A 26,186-nucleotide genomic window follows, 5' to 3' on the forward strand; every position below is an offset into this window, starting at 1 on the left:
GAATGAATCTATGTATGATCAGCCCTCATAGTCACAGATCAGAGAAGGAAGAGACTAAGATGCTCATTTAATCCCTTCATATTTACAAACATGGAAATGGAGGCCGAAAGCAGAGTGTGACTTGCTCAGTCACAATGTGACAGTGGCAGAGGAAGGATTTGAATCCAAGACCTGAGACTTAAAATCCTGAGCCCTCCTCACCATATCACACTGATCTCCCCCACTAGGGATCTAGTGCTCATCATCAAAACTACACAGAAATCATGGACCCCGGAATGTGGATCTCAGGCCAACAGAAAGAAGAGTGAATACAGAGATTTGCTGAATGCACACTTTTGTACCTGGAATCATTTTAATGATGTCCACACTCACACCATCTAAGTGTGTCCAATATAGTCTGTCCAAGGGGATCTTTTCTGGGATCCCCAGGGTGGTCTTTTTTGAGGGCAGTAAAGTACCCAACATAGTATAAGACCCTAGACATTATCTGGGAAGCTTTGGGCCATTATGGGAACTTGTGGTGAGGACCAGGTCAGGTACCCTCAGCTCAGCTGGGCAGGACTGGGGAGCAGAAGGAGGATGGCTCTGGCCCATGGGGACCACTAGGTTGGGTCATTGTGCTAGGCCCATGGGGATGACTAGGTTGGGTTGCTGGGGGTCTTGATGGTGGTGAAGAATGACCCAGGGTCAGGAATTTTTGAACAGCCCATGGAAGGTGACAGGGATGTTGATTTCCACTTCGGCCCTCGCAACTTCAGTCATGTCCTTGGCATTGAGGACCAGGAGGTAAGCAGGCTTCTGCCCCACCCCAGGGCTCACCACTATACTCAGAACCACTCCTGGAAATCAGAGGCAAACAGCAGAGAGAGTCAGTTAGGGCTAGGCTTACAGATCATGATCACTCTCTGCCTAAATTGAGGGGGAGCTGCGGAATCAGGAAGACCCTGGTTCAGTCCTGTTTCTGACACCTGGTGACTGTGTGCAGGCACCTCCCACGCCCCACTCCCAAGCTGACCATTCATGCGACCCTGATTGCCTCTCAGTGCTCTAGGCAACGGTCTGAGCTTATAAGATACAGAGAAGGTGCTGATTTACTCTGAGGAAGAGAATTTTCTCAACTAGGAGGGACCTAATCACAAGTGACAGCCAGGCCTGGAGTCAGGAAGACCTTAGTTCAAATCCAGCCCCAGATACGTGTTACCTGTGTGAACCTGGACAAATCACTTCACCTCGGATTGCCTCAATTTCCTCAACTGTAAAATGGAGATCATAGTGCCTATCTCCCAGGGTTGTGCAGATCCAATGAAGTAATATTTGTAAAACACTTTGCACATTTCAGGGCACTAGCTATTATTATTCTTTACCTACATTATCTCTTCTGATCCTTAAAATTTGCTGGTAAAATGTGTTTTTATTAACCCCATTTTACAGATGAGGAAAATGACTTGCCCATGCTCATGAGGCTAGTAAGTTGCTACAGTAGGGTTTGAATAATAATGATAATAAACATTAATAATGAACATTTGTATAGTATGTGCAATTTTTTAATAATTATCTCATTTGATCCCAGAAGGTGGGTGCTATGATTATGTTCACTTTACAGGTAAGGAAACTGAGGCAGAAATTAAGTGACTGAGGCTGAATTTGAACTCATGTCTTCCTGATTCCAGGCCCAGGGCTCTGTGCCTTGTGGTCTAGTAGGGTCCATGACTACTTCTATGGATTCCCACTGCTATGGTCCATGGATCTGGGTAACAAAGGACTCCAGAGCATGCTAGAATGGTGGAACTGGGCTGTGGCTTGAGGCCCTGAGGTCTTGTTTTGTATAGCTCCTTCCCTTGTGGTCACTGATCGCTTTTCCTCCATGATTTGGTCAAGGGCCTTTGAGAATCACCAGAGCCCCAGTGTGGGGCAGAGTTTGCACAAATGTGGAGAAGTGGGAAATGTCCATCAGCACTGAAATTCATCTCCTGCTGAGAGCCCAAGGGAATGAGGAGCAGTGGGCAAAGTATTGAGGCTGCTGGAGTCTCTGCTCATATAGTGGGCATGGGAGGACCTCTGCCAAGCCATAGAATGGGCCCAACCAGACTGCAGTAAGCTGCTGCTCCTTTGGGTGGATGTTTGTGGTCTGAGCTGCTCTTATCGTTTTAACCTTCTGACTTCATCTCATTCTTTTGTTAAGAAAAATAAGAGACCACAGACCGCATCATAGACAGTCTTGGCCAGCACCAAAGCACTGGAGAAAACAGCTGTTGTGAATGTCACCTCATCTGGGAAATGGACATAAGGTTTGTATCCCCAACCCTACAGAGCATTATGAGGAGCCAAGGACATAAGAATATCTGCATGGCATTTTGCAAAGTGCCTTATGAATTCTGGCCACAAGAAAGTGTTTGACAAATGCTTGTGAATGAAGGAATGGATATTTGTCTTCCCAACTTAGTCCTGGAGTATGTCCCCAAGCACGTTTCTCCTTGGGGTTTCCCTGCTAGGCTTTGCTTTCCACTCTCACATGTGCCCTTGGACTAGGAGAGCCAAATGAGCGCTCATCTGGGACTGGAGTCTGGGTTCTGTTCCTTGTTCCTGAACTACCTCCATCGAAGGGCTGGACTTTGCTGGTCTCACTCATCTCAACAATAAATCAATGACTATTTATGAAGCACCTACTATGTACTAGGCACTGTGCGAAGCATGGAGATGCAAAAAGAGGCTAAAGCCAGGTCCTGCCTTCAAGGAGCTTTCCATCAAATGAGGAGACAACACGCATACAAATATACAAAGCAAGTTATGCTCAGGGTAACTAAACAATACCTAACAGAGGGAAGACACTGGCATTGAGAGGGGTAGGGGGAGACTTCCCAGAGAAGGGGAGATTTTAGTTGGCAGGGAGGCCAATGGTCATCTGTCAGATAAGAGGGGCTCTCACTTGACATGGGCAGTTTGGTTTGGTTTTGATGAATGGAATCACAGACCTCAAAGACAATTTAGTCAAACCCAGGCCTGAATATGAAGCCTATGTGCAACCTGGTTTTGTTGAGTCATTTCAGTCATGTCCAACTTTTGTGAGTCCTTAATTTGGGGTGTCTTGGCAAAGACAGTGGAGTGCTTTGTCGTTTCCTTCTCCAGTTCATTTTTTTTACAGATGAGGAAATTGAGGCAAACAGGGTGAAGTGACTTGACCAGGGTCACACAGACAGTAAGTGTCAGAGGTCAGATTTGAACTCAGGAAGCTGAGTTTTCCTGATTCCCAGCCCAGTGCTCTATCCACTGCATCTCTTAGTAGCTTATGTACAAGTTAGGACTAGGTCATCCTTTTATAACAAGAGGCATCACCACCTAAGACTTCCTAATAATCAGGAGTTCAAAAGTGAGATATGTTTCCCCTTTCTCTGGGGATCATCAAGATTGAACAGTCATTATCATCCTCATCCCAATCACTTCTAGCTAGATGGCACCTTGAGCTTTGCCAAGAGGGAGGGGCTGCCATTATCATCCCCATACAGATGGTAACACTGAGAAGGGCAGAGGCTTCCCCAGGGACACCCTCTCGCTGCCCCCTATTCTCTTCCTGTTGTCTGCAGTACCAACCCATTGAGTCTAGCTTTGCCTCTGAGGGTCATGCCCCCTCAGCCTAGTCCTACTGCTTTACAGTAGCCATGACACTCCCCCTAAACCTTCTATTCTCTAGGCTACATCTCTGTTGAGGCTGTCAGTGGTGCAGCTTCAAGGTCCCTTCCATCCTAGCTGTCCTCCTCTGGCTGCTCACCCATTCTTCGATGTCCTTCCTAAAATGGACCTTTCCTCCAACTAGAAAACCACCCTTGTGCCTGCAATGGTAAGAACTATTCTGACTAGAAAGGAAAGAGTGACTGGCTCCCTCAACTATTGAGGTGCAAAGGAGATTAGAGGAAGGGCAGAACATCCAGGGATGTTCTTGTCTTCATTACCGTCATCTTCTTCCCGGGCATCTGGGTGGGACACAAAGATGGGCTCAGATGGATAGGAGTCTGGCTCTTGCCACAGCCACATTTCTTTCGTTTTGACATTCAGTTTACAGAGCTGCACAATCAGAGAAGATGAGAATCAAGCCCATGAACAAGGGTGACTTTCCTTGAATAACAGAACTGTCTGCCAGCTTCCCCAGTGTTAGCACCACCGATTACCCTGTCTGGAACAAAATGGTTCAGTCCGAGTCCATATGCATACATGTAGGGCTTCCCACTGTACTTCTGGTAATTGATTTGGGGAAACTCAAAAGCTGAAAAAAAAGCACAAGAATGAGTGAAAATAATGAAAGGCCATTTTTATATCACTCACTATGTGCCAAGCACTGTACTATAAAGTGGGGATACACAGAGAGGAAAGTTAGCCAGTCTCTGACCTTGAGGAGATTCCATTCTAATGGAATGCTCCTAGAAAGTGTGAGGGTGCTGGTACTTGGGGAGCAGCTGGCTTTGGAAATGGCCCCAGATATGCCTGTGAAGTTGAATTCTGTGCAGAAATTGGGCTTCAGAACAAAAGGGGAAACCAAACGAGGATTCTCAAATAAATTTAGAATTGTAATTTTCCAATCTTTTCCCAGGACGGTTTCATCCAGTAAATAAAGTAACCATTTAAACAAAGAGGGCTGAGAAAATTCCAATTACTTAAGACTTTGGGGACAGGGGAACAAGTCCAAGAAAGTGCCACATATAAAATTATTCCCCTATGTCAACAATGATGATGGTGATTCCAACCCCCTCATTTTGTAGATGGGGAAATGAAGCCCATAGAGGTGAAATGACCTGCCCAAGGGAGTCAAGGACAGAGCTGAGATTTAAACTCAGGTGATCTCATTCCAGATCTATAACTCTTTTTAGACAAGTAAAAGCCAAATGTATGAGTGGTCCTGTAGAAGGAGCCCTGATTGGGGTCAAACCCTGGGCTTAAAGCTTGTTACTTGTGTGAGCTGAGACTGATTTTTTTTGGTTTTTCATTTGGAAAATGAGGAGTTTGCACCAAATGTCTTCTGAGGCCCATCTTTCTAGGACTGTCCAACAGTGACTCACATTTCTAAGGCAACTTCTTCACGATGGAGTTCTAGTGTGATGCTAATTTTCCAGATGAAACTGAGGGGCTGGAGGCATGACAAGGCTTAGCCAAAGTCCAGTAGTTGACAAATGGCCAAGACTTGATTTGAATGAGGTTTAAACAAGCCGGACACATTTCAAGGAAGTGACCAGGAGATCAAAAGTCATCTGAGTGCAGGGAAGGTCTCCCTTTTGTCTTTGAATTCTCAAATCTGGCAGTGCCAAGGCACAGAGTGTTTGTGGAGTTAAATGTTCATGGAGATAGATCTCCCAGGTGTCTCCTGCAGAAGTCATCTCCTCACCTTGGCGGGGCCCAGAGAAGAGGACCTCGGGTTCCAGCCAGATGGTCTCGTCACTGCAGAGAATGGCGGCAGCTGTGGTATTGGGCAGACTGACCAAATTCTTGCCCGTATCAGCCTAGGAGAAAGACAAAAGTCACTGAGAGAAGGAAAGCAAAATGGTGGGGTGGGTCTGGACTAGGCTCTTTGCCTCCTTATGCCATTATGACCTTATACAGACATGCCCAGACTATGACAATAACATTCATTCCTAAGGTTTGCTAAGTGGTACCCTCACAACAGCTCTGAGAGGCAGAAAGGAACATGTATCTTATTATCCCCATTTTACTGATGAGGAAATTAGGGCTCTGAGATATTAAGTGACCTGTCCATGGTTACAGATCTAGGGAGGGCCCAGGGAAGGACTGGAACCCAGGGACGCTCATTTTCAAGTGTAGTGATCTTTCTATTCTACCAGGAAGCATTTGCCTAAGGCACGGTGGAGGAAGGAATGGGAGGCATGAGAAGGGAAGATGGTGAGGCTGGACTAAGTGGTCTCAAAACAAGAGTGAGCATTTATCCAAGTACGTTAAAGTTTGTGAAGCATTGCACAAATGTTAGCTAATTGGATCCTCCCAACAATCCTGTTGTGAGGTAGTTATGACTCCTATTTTGCAGATGAGGAAACTGAGGCAGACAAAGCTAAAGTGACTTGTGCAGAGTCACATAGTCACTAAGTGTCTGAGGCAGATTTCAAACTCAGGTCTTTCTGATTCCATGGTCAACACTGTGTTCAGCCACTTAGCTGCCTCAAAGTCCAGGATGCTGGAGAGAGGTCCTATTATAACAGGAGTTTCCATAAGGGTTTTCTTGGGTACTATATCCATATATCTCCATATAATACTTTATCCATATATATAATACAGAATACATTTGAGAGAACTAAAATTTTGTATATATATTTATATTATATGTATACATATGTAGGTCCATATACATATGCATAGCTATATATGTATACATGTATCGATACATTAATACATGAAATGTTTTTATGTGGGGAGAGAGACAGAGATAGAAGACTAAGGTGCTGGGTTTGGAGGTAAGAAGACCTGGGTTTAAATCCTGTCTCTGACATTCCTTACCTGTCTGACCAGGGACATGTCATATCATCCTAGAAGCAAGATTTAAAGCTAGAGAGGGCCTCAGAGGCCAAGCCCAATCCCCTCATTTTACAGTGGAGACCCTGAATTCTCCTAGTCAGTGAGTGTCTCCAGCAGGATCTGAACCCCTCTTCCTGACTCCAGCTCCAGCGCCCAAGTCCCTGCACCCACAGCTGTCACTGTACTTTCCTGGGCCTCAGCTGGCTCATGGGAAAAAGGGGGGAAGATAAGATAGGAAGTTCCCACCTCAGAGCACTGGTTTGAAGCTCAAATGAGATGACACATGTAGAATATTTTGTAATCTATTAAGTGCCCAATAAATGTTGCATATATGACCTATCTACACAGTAACTTGCAAGTATGTGTAGAGACCCTCGAATTCACTTGAGGGACATTTTACAGTCAGACTGGGAACACTGTCACCTTTGTTCCATGTGGCCTCTTAGCAAATGGTTCCTTGTCTTCATTTTCTTTTCCTGCAGTATCTAACCCTACAGCTACATCTAGATTGGTGGGGCCATTGGAAAGTTTGGGGAATCATTTTTCATTCAACAATTGGGATTACATCAGAGTTACATCAGAGACAAAGGTGCTGAGGAAACTCAGTTTCAAGTACTTTCTAAGTCTATTTGTACCCACTCTGACTTCATGGAGATTGAACCTAAAGGAAATGTAATTTGAACATCCTCTGCCTTGTTCCCAATTCAAGGCTGTTTCCTGATTTTGTGAATTCACAGGTGTGTGATTTCTTTAATACTTGGTGACTACAATGCAAAGATGAGAACAGATGATGGCAAATACAGCTGAGGAGGAAGGAATGAGAGCTGCCAAGCATTTGTAGAGTGATTCCCTGGAGACCATGCACCTTGGCCTTGAGAACGCTTTCTTCAAAAAAGGAACAGGAGGGGGTGGAGCTGACTGGCACCAAATATAACACCAGAAAGAAGTGAAAAGACTTCTATTGGAATAGACAGGAAGCCATTCCCCAATGGGATATCTGTTTGCCATTATTAGGACAAAGATCAAACAAAAGCAAAGCCAAGAACAAGGTCCTCCAAGGCCGGGCACTTAGTAGATAAGTCCTAAGTCTAGTGACTTGGCCAAGGTGATACAGGCCATGAGACTTGGAGGCAGTATTGGATTCCCAGGCCACTGTGTCTTTGCCTGGGCCCTTGGAGTTCCTGATCACCCCTCCCTCCATCTCCCATGGGGAAGGGAAGCCATCCATCCATTTCAGGGCTGTGAACGTGTGGTCACACCAGACACTTGGAGCTGCTTCAGAGAAATTACCTTGTTGATGATCAAGGGAAGGACGTATCTCCGCACTTCGGGCTGGGGAGCCTTGATGGCATTTCTTTTGACTTCCTCCCAGTTCTCCCGTAAATTGGCTAAATACAAGTAATTATAAACGAACTCAAATCTGTCAAGGGAAGAATTCCAGAGTGAGCAGAACAGAAGGCAACACGTGAAAGGTGCTTTGGGTGTCACCAAGTGCTTGGCCTCCTTTTCCCAGCCTCACACTAGCCCTGTGAAGCAGGTGCTGGTTTTATCCCCTTTTCACAGAAGCAGAATGAAGGCTGAGATGGGGTGTGTGGCTGGGCATGGAAGTCCGAGGGCACCAGTGGAGCGCAAGTCTTCCCAACTCACTGAACCCCCTGACTGCTTTTGAAGTTAGAGACAATGTCTGAGGCAGGGGTGAGGAACCTGTGGCCTGAAGGCCATATGTGGCCCTCTAGATCCTCAAGTATGGCTCTTTGACTGAGCCCAAACTTCACAGAACAAATCCCCTTAATAAAAGCATTTGTTGTGTAAAACCTGAACTCACTCAAAAGGCCACACCCGAGGACCTAGAAGCTGCAGGTTCCCCACCCCTAGTGAGGTGATCTCTGACTATACGATGCAGAGGGAGATCCATATTCAGCAATATGGAGCTGGCCTAGGGCCATGGGGATGAGGACCTCATGGAAAGCCCACTTTTCATTTCCTCTGAGCCCTAATTTCAAGTCTTTATGAGCTGCTGTGGCCAAAACAATTCTGGTGGCCAGCCTCCTGGTGGCTAACGTCTCCAAATTTAGTTAGGTTTATTTTCAGATGACAGGTGTGTAATCCCCTGCCAAGTCTGAACTCTACTTCTGTATCATAGCCCTTCTCCCTTCCCCCTTACCGTCATGCACCAAAATGAGCTGTCATGGAAGAAAACAGAGAGCAAACCATTTCAGGAATTACACTAGCTGATGATTCCATGGCATTTGAAGGCTTGCAACATTCTTTACATGGATTATTTCATCTGATCCTCACAACAACCTATAAGGTATACACTATTATAAGGTATACACATTTTTAAGAGAAGAGAAACTGAGGCTGGGATCAGCTAAGTGCATTGCCATGAGGTCACCTAACAAGTCAGTATCTGAGGAAGGATTTGAAATCAGGTGTCCAGTTCTCTATTTGCTGTTCCACCTAGCTAACTCATGGCTTTTAGGGTACAAGCTGCAGATGTAACTCATTTGAGGGATGTCTCTAGGAAAACAGTTCTATCTCCTTGAACAAATTACACTGGAAGGTGAATGTGGTTACTGGAACTCAGTTCTCTGATCTGTAAAATGAGAGTATTGGATGAAATAACTACTCAGGTTCCTTCCAGCTTGATGACCCTACAGTATTCCTCAGACACAGAACCTCTTTGGGCCTTAGTTTCCTCATTTGTAACATGAGGGGGTTGAGTGAAATCAAGTGCTCTTAATCCATTTTGTGTTCTAGACCTCTTTGGTAAAAGTCTGGGGAAGCCTAAAGAGCCCTCCTCTGAATAATGTTATTAAATAAATGAAATAAAGTACATAGGATTACAAAATGAACCAATCATATTAAAATAGTTATCAAAATACACTTTACAACCAGCTCAGGACCACAGGGAGAGTGCCTGGGGTGGAGGAGAAGATTTCAGCTCGAGAGAGAGAATGCCAAGCTTCCAGTGAACTAGATGCTCCCAGGGACCCCTAGGACAGACATGAGGCCCAGGCATGGCAGCTATCACCCCCTAACCCCCATCCCTGGTACCTTTCTGTCCATACCCTTTCCAGCAGCAGAGGTCCACGATCAGGAAGTTGCCCTCTTCATACGTGTTAATGTGATGGAAGAGGTTAAAGGAGGATGTTCTATATTTGTTGTTGAGGCATTTGCCTCGTTTTTTATCAGCCACATGAAGCCACACCTTGGAAAGTGGGAAGAGTATTAGAAGGTGCCCCCTCCCACACACTCACACACACACCCTCCCCTAAAGTGCTTGGCCGAGTGAGGATAGCACCTACCCCCATGGTTTCATTGGACTCAAAGCAGTCCATGTAGTTGGCTCCCCAAAGGGTCCAGGAGGAGAGGAACTTGAGCAGGTTAATTTTGACTGGCGTTTCCACAAAAACTATGTAATTCGGAGTCAGTCCAAAACTGTGGAGAAACCCGATGGGAGTGTGTGAGGCAGGAGGGCTGCTGCACATGGGCAGAAATCACACTCATTGAGTTGACTTGGAGAGGAAGGGCCTCCCAAAGTCATAGACATTTAAATGTCATTGACTGCAGGGAAATACTGCATTCAGGTTTGATCCAAGGAAAGAAAGACCCTGAAACTGGTTTCTTTTTTCCTCTGGGATATTGAGGGGGCTCTTGAGTTACCTGTGTACGTAAGATGGCTTCAGTCGATCGCTGCAAGGGAACTGGACAATCACCTCAGACTTGTTTATTGGGTCTTCTTTGTCTAAAATAAAGTCATTTTCACAAGGCCATTGCAGAATCTCTTGTGAAGGAATCATTTTGAGAACTTAAAACCATGTGTGCAAGAAAAGTACATTTTCAGCTTGTGCTTTGCTGAGTTCATTCTGAGCTGAAGCCACGCCTTGTTTACTAAGATGTTACTCTCAACTGTCCTCCCTTCTGTTTTCTTCTTTCTCCTCAGATTACCTTGAAGCCGGGCTCACCTCCTCTGTTGGTTTCCCTGCCTTCAGTGTCTTCTTCCCTAGCTCATTTCTCACACAATCGCCAAGCTGATATCCCCAAAATATGGATCTAACCTGATTTCCTCCGTTCCTCCATCCTATTCAAAAGTCTTCAGTGGCTCCCTAGGTAACCCAGCATTTAAATTCCTCCCTTCCCAAAGCCCATCGACAAACACACTGTTCTCTAAGCACTGATGGTCTGCCATGGACAGGAAGCATCCATGGTCCTGAGATCTGTCTTATAGGATTCCTGCTCTGGTGCCTCCTCCTCTGGGAAGACTCCCTGAATTCCCCTAGTAATGTTAACTTCTCCAGGAAGTTAACACCTCCCTCTCCTGAAATTACTCTGCATCATCTATCATCTAGTGTTAACTCCCTTGCTGCAGTAGATGTAAGCTCCTTGAGGACAGGAGCTATTTTACTTTTTACTTTGTAAACCCAGTGCCTAACACAGTTCCCAGTACTTAGTTATTCCATAATAAATGAGAATTGAATTGAAACTTCAATTCAAGAGACAAATTTCCAGTGAAATTACTGAGTCCTCCAGGGAATTGAAGGAGTCTCATGATTCTGAAAAATGTCCAGACCCAGGCCCAGAACAACAGAAATAGCCCCCATCATCCTGTGGCCCTGACTTATTTCTCCCGCCTGGGCAAGTTTAATTAAGGAAGGATCAAGCATGGGGGTGTACCTGCTTGTAGGGGAGGAATCCGGACAATATTATAAGCAAGAGAAAAGTTCTTTCCAAAGCAGTTTCCAATGTTATAAACAGTTCCATCATTTTCGATGTGGGGGTGAGCTGATGCACCATTGACTGAGACATAGTTGCAAAGGTCGACCTACAGGAGAGGAAATGCCATGGGTCACTAAGCCAATGCCAATCAAATTCTACTTTGTGGAACTTGACAAGATAGGAACAAAACTGACCTGGAGGAACAAGAAGCTTAGAACCTCAAGGGAAATAATGAAAAGGAGGAAAAAGTGTAATGGCAGGGGAGTAAGTCATCTAGACTTTATATTATGTTATAAAGTGGCAGTTGTCAGTCCAGTACAGTTTGGTACTGACAAAAGTCAGCCCATGGTACAGTGGAGAGAGCATTATGTTTAGAGCTGGGAGACCTAAGTTCAAATCCTTCCTTTGATATGTGTTACTCAAGTAGCATTGGTCAAGTAACTAAATTTCTCTTGGTCTCAATTTCCTTATGTGCAAAATAAGGAAAGCAGACCACATGGCCTCTCTGAGCCCCTCTTTGTCTAGATTAATAATCTTGTTTTCTTTTGGTCCTAGATAAGCAGGAATTTATCTTAGAAACAACTGAACCCAATAACACAGAATAAAGAGAAATCTGAGAAGACAAAGTATTTGAGGAAGAATTCCCCCAGTTGACAAGGGCTTGTTGAAAAATTGGAAGACAGTTTGGCAGAAATTAAGTTTAGACTGACACATAACACCATATACAACAATAAGGACAAGATGGGTGTGATCTGAATATAAAAAGTCATACCATAAAAACACGAAAACGGGTTAAAATCAGGTTCCTTTCACAACCTTGCTTAGGGGGAGAAGGTATGGAAGACATCTCTCCAGGAAGATCTTTTGGATTACGTGAAATTGAAGCTCTTGTGTGAAGAACATTACTACTAATAAACTAAAATGGGAAACTTTCTCCTGAGCATCAAGTACTTCTGATTAGTGGCAAATAAATAAGATAAAGGCTATATCTCAGTAGAGAACTGGTCAAAGAATGTAAACAAATAGTTCTCAAAAGAAGGATGGCAAACTATTCATAGTCATGGGAAAGATTGTTCAAATTCACTAATAATAGTAAAAAATACAAATAAAATCCTTTGAGGTGAGATTCAACTAATATTCAGTAAATTGGAATATGAAAAAAATATATGGAAAGCATCAGTGTTGAAGGCGATGTGGAAAGACAGAAATGCTAGCACACAGTTGGTGGAGCTATGAATCAACCGAAACATTTAGAAAAGCAATTTGACAACATGGTTATACCCTTGGACCCAGAAATCCTTTGACCAGGAGGTCAAAGTTGGAAGGTCTCATTTATAGCAAAGCAGCCCCAGCAGTATTTTCCAAGAAAGTAAAGTATTGAAAACAGAAAAGTTGTCCATATACCATGGGATTTTTGTGAGGATCATACATTTACTACTTAATATGTAATTTTGCCTTACTGGTGGAATCTTTCTAAGACTGTCTTCCTGGCATAGTACAGTGACTGAACCCATTTCGTACTTTCAGACCTGTCATCTCATTCTCAATTCTAAGTTCTAAGCTCTATAATCAAATGTGGACCTTGGGTTCAAATCCAATCTCTGATGCTTGGTACCTGTGTGACCTCATGCATGTTACTTAAATTTTCTCTTCCTTAAATTTTTTTTCTAAAATAAGGGTGTTGAACTAGTTGGCCCCTGAGGGTCTCCCCATTTCTAATCCTATGAGTAGATCCGAACGTGAAGCTGTTAGTTTAGAACCAGGAAGTTCGCATAGCCTGTTGTCAAGGAATACAGTCTCACCTGAGCCCAGAAGAGATTCCCTAATTCCATCTTATTTTTAAGAAAGCTTATAGGTCTTGTATTTTTTACAATCTTGTAAAGAATTAAATCTTTCCTCTTTTGAAGTCATTTTTAATGGATTTGTATATTTGCTACTGAATTAGCAATTTTCCCTAGAACATGGTTGCATAGTAAATAGAAGACTTGTCTTACAGTCAGGAAGACCTGAATTCAAATTCTGTCTCTAATTCATACTTGCTAAGGTGCCTTGGGCAGCTCTTTCAACCTCTCGGTGGCCCAGCCATTTCTCTAAAACTATAAGCTACATTATGAGCGCTAATCTCCATGAGCAGAGGGAATTTCCCACTGGGAGCTGTCCATGCAGAGGAAATCAAAATCTAGAAACAAATAAAAAAAATGAATTTAACTGAAAGTACTGAATTCTACCTGCTTAATTGTCTCCAGAGTCTCTGGATTGATCTTGGTTATGAAGTTGGTCTCAGTGCAGGCATAGTAATCTTCTCCCACTGGGTAGACATTAACAAGGGCATTGTCAGTGACCTCCACTCCTCGAAAGTAAGAAAAAAACCTGCAGATACAAGTACAAGATGAGTCTTGTGGCTCTCCCTGAGTGGGACCAGAAAGAACAGAATGGAAGCAAGAACAGAAGAGGAGCACACACTGTCCCAGTCACCTGGAGAAGATGTTTTTGCAGGGATCAGGGAAGGCACAAGTGCCAAATTCCGTCAGGACGATCCTTTTCTCTGTCATGGCTCTTACATAGGCGTCTGTGCGGATGAACCTAGCAAAGGACAAAGAAGTATATCTCATGGAATGCATGGACAGCTGTGAGGGGGTCTGGCATGGCCCTGAGAGGCCTCCTTGGTGACCCTCCTCTGAGTTAGAAAGAAGAAGAACGCATGAGGACCAGCAGCTAGAATTAGATCTAACAAGTCAAGAAAGAGCTTCATGAAGATGGATGTTACCTCCTCTTTAAGAGAACATTCCCTAACAATGGCCACTGAGTCAGAATGGAAAGGTGGTCCTCCGAGAGAGTCAGCCCTTTGTCAATGGAGGCCAGGGGATCCAAGATTTATAACCGGACAGGACCTTGCAGACCAGATGGGAAACTGAGGCCCAAACCTGTCCAAGGTCACACAGGCAGTATCATAAAATCCTAGATTTAGAGATGGAAGGGGCTTTGAAGGTCCTCTTATCCAGTCCCTTTGTTTAACCAATCAGGATGCTGAGGCATACAGAGGTAAAGAGATTTACCCAAGGTCACCCTTGGTGGCAGGGTCATGCCCACCATGCTGGACAGATTTATCACTGGAAATACTATAATTATTGAAGCATATTGGACAGAGATCAAGACTTGGAAGCAGAAAGACCCATGTTCAAATCCCACCAAGGTCATTTATTATCTGTGGGTTCCTAGACAAGTTACTTAACCCCTTCTAGCCTCAGTTTTCTCAACTGTAAAATGGAGATATCAGTCATACCTACTTCTCACAGAGTTGTTATGAGGCTTGAGACAACATGTATAAAGTGCTTTGCAAATGTTAAAAGAGCCATGCAAATGGGGGCTTTACTATGATTGTTCAAACTGCATGTCCCACAAGAGTTTCAAACTTGACAAATTCCAAAATGGACTTATCTTCTGACAAAAGCTCCCAAAGTCCCTTTTCTGTGGAGCATGTCCCTGTCTGAGTCACTCAGGCCTCATGCCCGACTTCTCTCTGTCTCACCATCCAAAGCCAATCAGTTGCTAAGTCTCTATGATTCTACCCTTTACAGAATCTCTCGTGTCTGTCCCTTCTCTCTGCTCTGATGGCCTCTACCTTAGCTCAGGCCCTCACCTGTCTGCACCTGGAGCATTGAATCAGCCTCCTGACCAGGCTCCCTCTCAGCCCAACCTCCCTATCATCTGCCCAAAGATCATCCCTACTCGGACCCCACCACAGGGATGGAGGCCCTTCCCTGGTATCTTGTTGCCTTGCTTCCAGGACAAAGCTCTCATTTCTCACCTTCCCATTTGAAGTCTTTGAAGAATCTGGCACTAGATCATTTCCAGCCTTACAATATGTGATTCCGTGATTCAACCAAATGATTCCTATTGACTGTCACCCCTCCCCCCACAAACACACCTACTCTGCCACCTCCAGGCATTTGCACAGGCAGATCCCAATTATTGGAAGGTGATTTCTCTTCCTTTACCTTGTACAATTTATGACTTTCTTCATATTCCAGAGGATGAGCTGTTTCCTATGGGAAGTCCTTCCTGATCCCCTTGGTTGGTAGTGGTCCCTCTCCTCAAAGATCATGTATGTGCTCACCTGCTTATGTGTGGCATGCCTCCAATAGGGCAGGAATATCTTCATTCTTGACCCAGTGCAGCAGTTGTGGGGGGACCCCTGATTGCCCCCAGAACATATGAACATCTTGCTTTCCTTCACCAGAATATAAGCTTCTTGAGGGCAGGGGCTGTTTTGAATTCTGTCTTGTATCCCTCCTGTCCAACACAATGCCTAACACAAAGTAGGAGCTTGTAGATGCTTATTGGAATTGAAATGAATTGAATTGGAATCTTTAACCCTGGGTCAGACCTAGAGACCCCTGGGAGGAAGAGGCAGCCTGGACCATCCTGACCTCCATGTCTCCCTACTCCTGGTCTCATCTGTGCTTCTCCTTTCATCTATGACACGGAACAAGGACATTGATCCCAGGCCATCTGGGCACCTTGTCTGTGCCTTCCTTTCCTTCCAGAACTAGGAACTCATGCAGCATGTCAGGGACCTTTCCCCATTACTTTCCTTCTCTTTAAACCAAGGGATTTGTTTGTTCTTTCTCGTAAGTGCCTAGTTAGTGTCCAATTCTTCTCCTTTGAGAAAAGCTATTTTGGGGGCTTTCCCCGGGGATGTGAAAGAGCCTGCAGGTACCTTCTTGCCATCTGTGTTGCTCACATTTCCAGGTTCTCTTTTTGCTTTCTGTACATAGGCTTTTTGCTTTGGTTCTGAATCTTTTTGCATCATTTTTCTTTGGTGAACAGAGAGAGGCTGCATTGGGGAGAGCTTAGAGAAGGTTGGCCTTGGAGTTAGGAAGTCCTGGTTCTAGTCCAGCATCTGGTGCTGTGGCTGTGTGACCCTGAGCAAGTCAAGTCACTTAACTGCTCAATTCTCTAGACAACTCTCTGAGATAATAACCTACAGTTGAGATGAAATCATAGGTCCTGACCAAACAAACAAAGAAACCCCACAAAATGGGGCCATGCTTTGCATGTATAAAAAGCCCACATTTACATGGCATATTATATTTTGTGATATACTTAAAATAAATTGTTGTATTTCAACCTGATGAAAACCCACCAACAGAGGTGCTGTGATCATTGCCACCATTTTATAGATGAGGCCACTCAGGCTGAGGACAATTCTAATCCAGTGATGTGCTGGGTCCCTTGGCTTTTAAGGGTCTAAGACAGGCCAGTTGTGAGCAATAACAATGGTGTTGGCTGGCAGTTATATGGCACCTTCAGATTTACAAAGCTCTACATTTTGATGTGTTCTAGTCTAGTTCCCATTTTACAGATAAGGACACTGAGGCTTGGGAAGTCACCTGCCTGGCTCAAGGTAAGAGTTGAGGCATGATTTCCTGACTCCAAGGCTAACACCTCCTCTTTCTCTTACTGATCTATTCTGAAAGTTCCTTCTTCCCATCGAGCAGATTGTAGAGCTGTTGGCCTGTGCCACAAGGATAGCTGCCATAGATCTGGGTGATCATGGTAGAAAATGGCCTGAGACAGAGGAGGGAGTGAGAGGTTGTCTAACTTATTGCCTTCTTCTTTAGATGTGAAGACACTCAGACAAAGGGAGGAAGCTAAGTGACTTGTTAAGTCTTATTGGTCATGGGCATCAGAACAGAGACTTGAACCCAGGTTGTCTGCCTGTAAAGCCAATACCATTCCACTGTACCAGGCTGGAGAGCAAGGATCTCAGCATGAGACTGAGGGGTTTTTGGAAAAGATCCCTCTCACTGTGCATGCCTTTTTAGTAAAGGTGGCCTTTCATGAGGCTGACCAGCAGCCTCCTCACTTTCCACAGGCCCCAGGCACTACTGGACATTCATTTTTCCACTAAGGCTCTTGGAATGATTTAGATGGCTCAGTAGATAGAGTGCTGGGCCTGGTGTCAGAAAGACCTGAGTTGAAATCTGGCCTCAAACATTTACTAGCTGTGTGACCCTGGGCGAGTTACTTGACCTCTATCTGCCTCAGTTTCTTCAGCTGTAAAATGGGGATAATAATATCCACCTACCTCCCAGGGATGTTGTGAGGATCAAATGAAATAACAAATGCAAAGAACTTCATAACCTTTCTGTATCGTATAAATGCTCACTCATAGTGATGAAAAAAATTAATTTGAAGGAGAAAACCAAAACTTTGAGTTTCTGTTTTCCGAGTAGAAAGGTATCCAGGGAGAGAGGGGGAATCCTCGGAGATCACCTCTACCCCCTGAACCCATTTCAGCCTTCAGTGTGTCCTGATCAGGGGGGTTTGCACATTCTTGCCTCAAGATGAAAAGCAAAGCGAGATGGTGACAACTGCAGATGTCCAGAAGCAGTGCTGCAGAGTGGATAGGGGCACTGGATGTGCAATGGGTTCAAATCTTATCCACACACTTGACTACTCATGTAACCCATGGCAAATCATTGACCTATTGTGTGTCTCAGTTTCCCCATCTGTAAAGTGAGAAAGTCAGATTCTATGGCCTCTAAAGTCCAAGTTTCAAATCTATGAAGGGAAAGGAAGGGAATGAGCATTTACATAGCACCTACTATGTGCTAAGCCTTTACAATTTTATCTCATTTGATCCTTACTATAACTGCATGAGGGAGACACTATTATTACCCATATTTTATCCTTGAGGAAGTCGAGTTAGGCAGAAGTGAGGTGACTTGGCCAGTAAGTGTCTGAGGATGTGTTTGAACTCAGGGCCTCCCTTCTAGTCTAGAGCCCTCTCACCTGCCTATGGTCCTCTGGGACTGGTATCTTGGCCTTCCACACTCACTTACCTTCTATGATACGTGACCCGGCCTTCCTTAAGGTCAAACTTATGCAGAAGGGCTTGGCCATCAAACAGATGGTAAAACGGCTCACTTCCAACTTCAAACAGACCAGGCCCACATCGAAGGAGGCTGCCTGTGAGCCATGGCGGGATTCTGCCTACGAGAAAGGGGGACAAGAGCAAACCCTGCTGAATCCCTGCTCAAGTCAAAGCTGGTAACCCCCGTTTTAGACAAGAGGGTGAGCTCCTTGCGGGCAGACTGTCTTTGCCCTCTTTTTGTATCCCCAAAGCTTAGCACTATGCTTGGCACACAGTAGGCCCTTAAAAATGCTTATTGATCATGGACTGATTGATTCGCTGAACCCCTGGGGCTAGAATGGGGGTGTCTGGCCAAGGTAGAGCAGTGAAGATGGACAGCCTACTGCTAGCACTAAGCGAGAGGCACACAGTGTACTGGGAGGGACCCACAGAAGTGGGCTCAGACCCTTTTCTTGCCCTTAGCTGGCTCACTGACACTGAAGGTGTTTGAGTGGGAGTCAGCTGTGGACTGGTGGCCTTGAAGTCTCAGAATTACAGAACACCAAAGCTGGAAGAACTCAAGTCATCTGATGGGAGCCTCTCCCTTAGCAGTGATGGGGAAGTGCCTGAACACGCTTCATAAAATGATACAGCCAGGGAAAGAAGCTGGGAGCTGCTGAGCCAGGCTGTGGATGCCTTGGGTTCTTTGTCAGACTTTGTGCACAGACCATCAGCAAATGCTTCCTCAACGTTAGTAGGTCTCAGGCACATGGTGAGCACTGCCCACATATGCACTGACTTGCCCTGAATTTCTGTGCCCAGGAAGACAAATGGGGGACAGATGAAAGGGATGGATAAAAGGGCAGAAGGAACAAGTGAGGTGGCTGAGATGGCAGGAGGTACCCGGGACAACCCGATGTGCTCAGCCTGATCCCACTTGGCTCTTGAGATATGCTTTTAGGAGGCACTTTGAATTTCAAAATGAGGATGGTGGGACTCCAAAATAAAAATGATCAAAAACATAGAGTGTGGGGAGATGTTTTAAGTGGCAACTCAGGGTGCCCTCTTATTGCAGTCTGGGCAAAGTGAGAGGGCAGTCTGTGCATCCTTCAGCCAGGGCATGAGTCTACCCTCCAGACAAGGGGCAGTACAGGGCAGTGGGGAGAGTGTGGATCTGCTTATGACCTCTGATACTGTGGGTGTTTCAAAGGGGAGCATAGACCCCCATCTTTGCTTGACAGGAGGGAAGCAGGGCGAGAGACAGAATTGGATAGGACATCAGAGGGCTGTCTGGTTTGAGTGCCTCATTTGACAGAACAGGAAACTGAGATCTAGGGAATGTGTTTGGTCTTGTCCAATGGAGCAAATGTCAGGGGTGGAATTCAAATCCAGATCCCTTTTTATCAGTGCGTCATCTTGCAAAACCCTGTAAGTGCCTTATCTTATTTCAGCTCTAACCATATCAGGGAAGTGCAGTGACTACATCCATTAGGTTCTCCTTCCTGAAGAGGCAGAGGGCAGTAGAATAGCGATGACCTAATACTCGGGCAGATCTGGTTGTGAGACCCAGGTGACTCTGGAAGGCTTTCATCTTCAGAGCAGCTGCTGGCCTGCATTGATGAACTTATTTTCTTACAAATTGTTCCCTACTGAGAAATAAGTATGATCTTAAAGCATGGCTCTGCTCCCTGCCAAAAGGTGCTCTATGCCACTGAGCAGTTGAGAAAATTGAGATTTAGATTAAATGACTTGCCCAGAATTATTGTGCCCAGTGCCAAGACAAACCCAGGAACTACATGAACACAGCTACAAAATACTTTTTCACACAAATAAAGTCTAAACAGCTGGATCTAAACAACTGGAAAAATATTCGTTGCTTAGGGGTAGGCCAAGCCAATATGATAAAAATGACCATTTTACATAAATTAACCTATTCATTTAATGCCATGCCAATTAAAATACCAAAAAACTATTTTATAGAGCTAGAAAAAAATAATAAAGTTCATCTGAAAGAACCAAAGGTCAGCAGTATCAAGGGACTCAATGAAAAAAATGTGAAAGTGTATTAGATTTCAAACTGTACTGTTTTTTGACCTTATCTTGGCACACAGCAATTAGATGTTGGTCTGTACCCAGTTTCTGCCACACTGTTTTTCAGCTTTTCCAGCAGTTTTTGTCAAATAATGAGTTTTTGTCCCCAAAGCTTATATCTTTGGGTCACATGCTAGATAACTGTGGCCATTTACTATAATGTATTGTGTACCTAATCTGTTCCACTGATCCACATTCTATTTTTTAGATAGTGCCAGATTGTTTTGATAATTACTTTATAATACAGTTTGACTGGGCATACCCCTTGATCTAGCAATATGACTGCTAGGTCTATATCCCAAAGAGATTAAAAAAAGGTGGTGGGAGGGGGGAGGGGAAGTATCTATTGTACAAAAATATTCATGGCAGCTCTTTCTGTGGTGGCTAAGAATTAGAAATTGAGGGGATGCTCATCAAATGGGTAATGGCTGAACAAGTTGTGGTCTGCAATTGTGATGGACTATTATTGTGCTATAAGAAATGACAAGAAGGATTATTTCAGAAAAATCTGGAAAGACTTACATGAACTGATGCAAAGTGAAATGAACAGAACCAGGAGAATGTTGTACACAGTATCAGCAGTTTTGTATGATGAAGAACTGTGAGTGACTTAACTATTCTTGGCAACAAAATGACCTAAGACAGTCCCAAAGGACTCATGATGAAACATGCTATCTGCCTCCAGAGAAAGAACTGATATCAACTGAATACAGAATAACCTCTTTCCTTCCTTTCTTCCTTCCTTCTTTCCTTCCTTCCTTCCTTCCTTCCTTCCTTCCTTCCTTCCTTCCTTCCTTCCTTCCTTCCTTCCTTCCTTCCTTCTTTTATTCTTTGTTAGCTTCTTTGAGTCTTGTACAAAATGACTAATATGGAAGTGTTTTACATAATTGCACATGTATAACCTATATCAGTCTGCTTACCATCTCAGGGAATGAGGAGACCATAGAGGGATAGAACTTAGAATTAAAAACTTAAAAAAATGCTAAAATTGTTTTAACATGTAATTGGGGAGAAAATTCAATATTATTTAAAAAAATAAAAATAATTTGAAAAAGATGCTTAAAAAAAGAAATAAATTGCCCAGGGTCACACACAGAGTTAATGAGCCAGAGGCCAACATGGTATTTGAATCCAGGTCCCCCAGGTCTTAATGGCAGCCACTGTTGCTGGTACCCTTTGATTGGGGGTAAAGTTCATGTAATTTTCACAGATTGAAATTGAAATGAAATTTCACAGATTGAATCTGAAAACATGGATTATGTCCTTTAGTTCCAGTTAAATGTGGGATGGGGAAGAGGTCAGGTCTTTGTTTCACCTGGGGCTCCTGTGGGGTCACATGGGTAAAGGACAGCCCTGAGTTCTCTGTGGACCTGGCCCTGATGGAATGTTTGCAGAGCACCCTGCTCAATGGGTATCCAGCACAGCCCCTGAAAGTGGTGCTGGGCAAACACCCCAAGATTCCCTAGACAGGCTCTCAGATTTCAGGAGGGAAGGAAATCGCCTACCCAGCCCACCTCCTTCTTTTCCAGGTAAGGATTCAGGGACCCCGGAAGGTTGTGGGGTTTGTCCACAGCCACAGAGAAACCAGGATTGGAACTTAGTTCCTCTGACTCCAAATCCAACTCATTTCCTAGACTTGTGGGAAATGGGCATTTTTATTCCCATTTTATATTTCACATACAAAGAGGATCAAGTCCATGGAAGTTGAATGACTTGACCAGTGCCAAGACACAGAATGAGAACTGATACAGTAATGGTGATGCCTTAGCAGCTAACATTTACAATGCTTTACGTTTGTTACCTTACGTGAGTTTCTCATCAGTCCTGGCACTGATGGACTGTGCCAATCAGGCTCACTTTACCCATCAGGAGATTGAGGCTAAAGAAGTTAAGTGATTGGCACAGAATCTCTCAGCTGCTCGGTGTATGAGGCTGGATTCTAACCAGGCCCCTTCTGCCAGGACTCCTGAGGGCCACCACAGCCCTGCATCACCTCATCTCCCTTCCCATCCAGGCTCCACTGATAGACATTTGAAATTCTTCAGGGTTTAATGATGATAAAAATCTGTATTTATCCACTTCACTACCTTCCTTGACATTGAGCACTGATCTTTACCTCCCCTGGCCTCAGTTTACTATTTTGTAAAAAGATAAGTGTGTTCTGGATGAGCTTTATGTTCCCTCTAAATCTGTGACCCCAGGGTCCTACCTCTAAATGGAAAGTGTTTCCCCAGAGACTCTGTTCATCCCTTTAGGATGTCCCTTTGAGATCACTTGGATGACAAGTGATCTCTTCTTTTGCTAGACTAAGGAAGAGTAGCCAGGCCATGCGCAATGTGCTTCTCCTTCAAAGCCCAAATTCCTTTACTCCTTCCAGCATGCCCTGGCATCTGGGAGACGCACCCGTCATTGGGGAAGGGGACAAGGCAAGGGGAGGGGGACACACCTCGGACATGAGCTGGGAGCGGTGAAGACAGCTCTTCCACAGTTTCAAAAAGCTTCCTGTAGCCTGCAGCTGGGTGCTCGAATCTGAAATGGTGAAGAGTCAGGAATAAGACAATGCTTCTTCCCAAAGAAAACCAAAGAAAAAAGCCAGACCTGTGGGGGGAGGGGGGAGGAGGGAGGGAGCCCACCCTGTGCCATGTGGCAAAGTTTTATCTCCAGTCCCTGGAAAGAGGACAATGGTCAGTGTTCAGGTGAGTGAGTTAGGGTTAACTGCCTGGAAAAAACAGAGATGCTCCTCATTGTCAATGGAGAAGATCTTAGAAATTCTTCCATGTGGCTGTGACAATAATAAACAACTCACTTCTCTAGGACTCAGTTTCCTCCTCTGTCAAATGAGGGGATTGGACTAGATGACCAGTAAGGACAGTTCCCTCTTGGGCAGTTAGTCTGGGTAAGTCTAGGAACTGCTCACAATCATACTTTTAAATAATTAAAGGAAATGTCAGTGTCAACTAGGGCTTCATGAAAACAAAGTTCTGTTTTTCCCATCCAAGTTCACAGACCCCCTGACATCCACCCATAGGATCCTTGGGGGCTGGGGACCTTGCGCTGGTTGGACATACCACCTAAGTGTCATTTAATGGAAAGAAGATTGGGTTTGGAGTCAGAGGACCCAGATACAGATGCATCCTCTCCCCATTACTACCTGTGCCATCTTGGGCAAGTCACTGCCCTGCTCTTAGCCTCAGTTTCCCCATCTGTAAGATCACAAAGTTGGCCTAGATCAGTGGTGTCAGATTCAAACAGACCCTGCAGTTGTATCTTGATTTGGAAAGCCATAAATTAACAATATCTAGGTTGTATTTTTGTAAATTTATTTTGTTATTATTCCAGTTACATTTAAATCTGGTTCTGTCACCCCAGGAGTATTACGAGCCTGAATGCTGGTCCCATATTTGACGCCCTTGGTCTGGGCAACCTCCAAGATCCTTTTCTGCTCAAGACTGATGCTGTTAGGACCTGAGAGGTCAACTGACTTGTCCCAAGGTCACCAAGCCAGTAAAGGCACAAGAGCATCTTGAGATCAGGTCTCTTGCCTCCAGGTTCAAGGCTCTCTCCACTACAAGATTCTCCCCAGGTCTCTGGACTGCCTTGTGGAGGCTTTCCTAGTAGTGTGAAGTCAGCAGGTGGAGTAACTGCTTTTATATTGGGCTCCAGTACTTAATGACTCAGACTGTCCCTCCTTTGAGCACCAAGTCACTGTCCCCCTCTGCATCCCATGTTGCCTATTAGTAAAGTGGCGATAGTAATGAAAAGTTAACATTTATAGAAAGTTTGCACAGAACTTTAAGAACATGGCCTCATTTGGTCCTCATTCGAACCCTGAGAGGTAGATGTTATTATTATACCCATTTTACTGGTGAGGAAAATGAGACAGACAGAAGTTAAGTGTCTTGCCTAAGGTCACAAAGCTAGCAAGATTTGAATTCAGGTCTTCCTGACTCTAGGCCCAACATTCTATCCATTTTGCCATCCAGCTCTGTGTGTATGTCTATATACATATATATATATATATATATATATATATATATATATATATATATATATATATATATATATATACACACACACACATATATATGTATATATAAATATATCTGTACATAAATATATATTTATACACACATATACACACATGCATGTATATGTGTATATATGTACATATATATGTGTATGTGCGTGTGTATATATATATCAGTCACTTCAGTCAAGTCCAAGTCTTCATGATTTCAATTGGGATTTTCTTAGCAAGCACACTGGAGTGGTTTGCCATTTCCTGTAGCTCATTTTACAGATGAGGAAACTGAGGCAAACAGAATTCAATGACTTGCCCAAGGTCACACAGCTAATAAGTGCCTGAGGTTTCCTGGCACCAGGCCTGGTGCTCTATCTATTGCCCTACTTAGTTGCCTTTCTATATCTCTCTAGCTCTGTCTCCATATCATCTTTATCTCTGTCTCTATCCCTGTCTCTGTCTCTGTCTCTATACATTTGTATCAGCTACTTCACTGGGTTGTTTTGAGAATCAAGTTAAATAACGTCTGTAAATCTCAAAGCTATGTCATCTTTTATCATGAGGATCACAGACCTAAAACTGGAAGGAGTCTGAGGACAGGCCCAGAGACGAAGAGATCTGATCAAGGTCACACAGCATCAGAAGTCACTTTGACTTCAGGTCCTCTGACTCAAGAGCCAATGATTTTTCACTGTTACCATCCTCATTCTCATCATCTAAGTAATGAAAGACATGGCAGCAGTGGCAGCAGCAGCCACAGTCAAGGTGCCTTCTGCTTCTAAGATTCAGGAGTTGATTTTTAATGGAAAACCCTGACTAACCTTCTCCTCCTTGTCCCCGTCAGCCTCCTCACCTGGGCCTGTGCTATGTTCCCTGACCAGCAGGGTAGGTGCTTCCTTGATTTTTGCTTGTCCTAAGATGCACATAAGCTCTTGCACCTTGACGACAAAATCCCATAAGAAGTCCACTTGAGAGGACTGGAAAAAGACTCTCCCTAAAGACCCCTGAAAAATGCAGCCCATTGCTTCCCTCCCTCCAAAGAATGCTGCTGCCCAAGTCCCAGCCCCCATCTTCCACTCCACAGGTGAAAATAAAGTCTCCCATAGCTACTTACCGGCTAGACATGTTTTCCAGATGGGTAGATGGAGTAAGGTGGTGGCAGGGGCACAATGAAGATGCCAAGGTTCAGGCTGCAGTATTTATGTGGCTGTTAAGTCCTTCTGAAAAGAAGTACAGCTTTGTAGAAAACCCCTCAACCATTCATGGGGCAGGGGGGAGAGGGTGAACAGAGGCTGCTTTCACCCCTCAAGTCCTCCTAATGCTCTCGAGCTGTTCCCATGGCAGAGAGCTTTGACCATATTCCAGAGACCTCAATCCTTCCCAGGGAGAGGTGGATGACAAAGAAACTGGAGGGTGGGGGTGGGGCAGGCCTAGGAGTCACACTGGAGGGACAGTGATTTCACTGGCACCAGCTGCCGTCCTTGCCTCCTGGGGCTTCCCCATTGAATGGTCAGGGAGGAGTACCAATGACCTTCAGGGCCCGGCGCCAGGTTCCAGGTCCTCTCTATTGCAGAACAGGGCCACCAGGGTCTCTGGGATCGAGTCTGTCCCTGTCTCCTCCTTCTGAACAGAATCCATCTCCATCTTTATCTACTGCGAGAATCATTCTAATCTCTATAGGATAACTCTTACATTCCATGTTTAAATAATGTCTAAAGGTAACGATCATGTTCTTTCCAATTCTTCTGCTTAAACATTCAGCTTAATTTTTCCCAGGTTTCTCTGAAACTGCCCCCTTCATCATTCCTTACAGCACAACAGTATTCTGTAATTATATAGCACAACTTGTTCAGCTGTTCCTCAGTTAATGAGTATCCCTTCAGTTTCCAATTCTTTGCCATCTGAAGAAAAAAGAATGACTACATTTTTGTACACGTACATCCTTTATTTTTCCTTGATTTCCTTGGGGTATAGACCTAGTGGCAA

General features: G+C 44.4%; 2 protein-coding genes across 2 annotated transcripts in view; both read right to left on the reverse strand.

Moving 5' to 3' along the window:
- RPE65 (retinoid isomerohydrolase RPE65) lies at nt 1-25,403 on the reverse strand. Its single transcript, XM_072649820.1, has 14 exons — nt 25,315-25,403; nt 22,626-22,708; nt 18,078-18,228; nt 13,705-13,812; nt 13,458-13,599; nt 11,188-11,335; nt 10,177-10,258; nt 9,819-9,951; nt 9,582-9,721; nt 7,801-7,930; nt 5,372-5,486; nt 4,164-4,258; nt 3,948-4,059; nt 1-839 (listed from the first exon to the last, which is right to left on the reverse strand). The coding sequence occupies exons 1-14, from the start codon at nt 25,323-25,325 to the stop codon at nt 688-690; spliced, it is 1,602 nt and encodes a 533-aa protein (XP_072505921.1). The 5' UTR covers nt 25,326-25,403; the 3' UTR covers nt 1-687.
- Nucleotides 25,325-26,186, reverse strand: part of DEPDC1 (DEP domain containing 1) — a 31,888-nt gene continuing 31,026 nt past the window's right edge. The window contains exon 12 of the mRNA XM_072649811.1: nt 25,325-25,420. Coding sequence (XP_072505912.1) covers nt 25,400-25,420 — 21 coding nt within the window. The 3' untranslated portion in view covers nt 25,325-25,399. The remainder of the gene's footprint in view (nt 25,421-26,186) is intronic.

The sequence above is a fragment of the Notamacropus eugenii genome, chromosome 2 (assembly GCF_028372415.1).
Source record: "Notamacropus eugenii isolate mMacEug1 chromosome 2, mMacEug1.pri_v2, whole genome shotgun sequence".
Lineage (NCBI taxonomy): Eukaryota > Metazoa > Chordata > Mammalia > Diprotodontia > Macropodidae > Notamacropus > Notamacropus eugenii.

What these genes read in the sequence shown, in the direction of transcription:
- RPE65 (XM_072649820.1), bottom strand. An exon ending in AAGCCATCTTACGTACACAG is followed by an intron (nt 9,952 to 10,176) that starts GTAACTCAAGAG and finishes GTTTCTCCACAG; the next exon opens with TTTTGGACTGACTCCGAATT. An exon ending in TGCCCGGGAAGAAGATGACG is followed by an intron (nt 840 to 3,947) that starts GTAATGAAGACA and finishes TCTGATTTCCAG; the next exon opens with GAGTGGTTCTGAGTATAGTG.